We start from the raw sequence: 982 nt of genomic DNA on the forward strand, positions 1-982 counted from the left end.
TTCTACATTCTCAGATGGAGCGACAACACCAGGAGTGGCTGGAGGACTTGGTCATCCGGCTTTTGTGCGTCTTTGCTCTGGACAGGTTTGGAGACTTTGTGTCAGATGAGGTTTGTCATATATCTCTCAACTTCTGAATTCTTCAGTCTATTAACATCTGTAGCCCTGTTGCCCCCTAGTGGTTGAACAAGACTGACTTTTGAACCTGTACTTGCATGTAAGGGTGCGTTCACACTTGCCATGTTTGGTTCGATTAAAACGAACCCTGGTGCGATTGCTCTGTTAGTGCGGTTCATTTGAATAAGTGTGAACGCTGCCATCCGAACCCTGGTGCGCACCAAACAAGCGGACCGACACCGCTAAAAAGATGGGTCTCAGTCTGCTTCCAAACAAACTCTGGTGCGGTTCGAATGATATATGAACGCAACACGGACCAAATACTTCTAAACGAACCAAAAACAGGAAGTAATGACAAGATGCGACGGACCAAATACTTCTAAACGAACCAAAAACAGGAAGTACTAGATATGACGCTATTCGACATGATTTGACGACGCGGTGTAACCAAAACAAAATGAGCAGAGGGAAAACGTGGAGCAACGATGAGGTAAAGTGCCTTTTATGAGCTCCTTGTGAGTTTGCAGGTGGTGAAAATAAAATTATATGTACACGCAAGAATGAGCGCACTTAGTCCAGCAGTTGGCATTAAAGCTGTACACGCTTTAAGTTGAACACACCTAAAGGCACAATATGTAATTTTCGCCGCTAGAGGGCGCGTATTCAAAATAAACAGAGGCAAAGGCGTAGTTTGATGACGCCATGACTGAGTGTGGAATCATGGGAGTTGTCGTCTTCATCCGCACAGCCGATGCAATCCGACGGGACTCGGGCAGAAATCATGTTCATGGATGAGCTAATGATTTATTAACGTAGTAGAATGAAGCAGGGTGAGGCTGAAAGCCGTCGAAGCGAAACGAGGCCG

General features: G+C 45.8%; 1 protein-coding gene across 1 annotated transcript in view; it reads left to right on the plus strand.

Moving 5' to 3' along the window:
• The first annotated feature begins 14 nt into the window (after positions 1-14).
• The window catches only part of LOC107719202 (TATA-binding protein-associated factor 172-like), a 16,700-nt gene continuing 15,732 nt past the window's right edge, over positions 15-982 (plus strand). The window contains exon 1 of the mRNA XM_016526573.1: positions 15-110. Within this exon, the coding sequence (XP_016382059.1) occupies positions 15-110 (96 nt within the window). The remainder of the gene's footprint in view (positions 111-982) is intronic.

This window comes from Sinocyclocheilus rhinocerous, unplaced genomic scaffold (assembly GCF_001515625.1).
Source record: "Sinocyclocheilus rhinocerous isolate Xijiao unplaced genomic scaffold, SAMN03320098_v1.1 scaffold513, whole genome shotgun sequence".
Lineage (NCBI taxonomy): Eukaryota > Metazoa > Chordata > Actinopteri > Cypriniformes > Cyprinidae > Sinocyclocheilus > Sinocyclocheilus rhinocerous.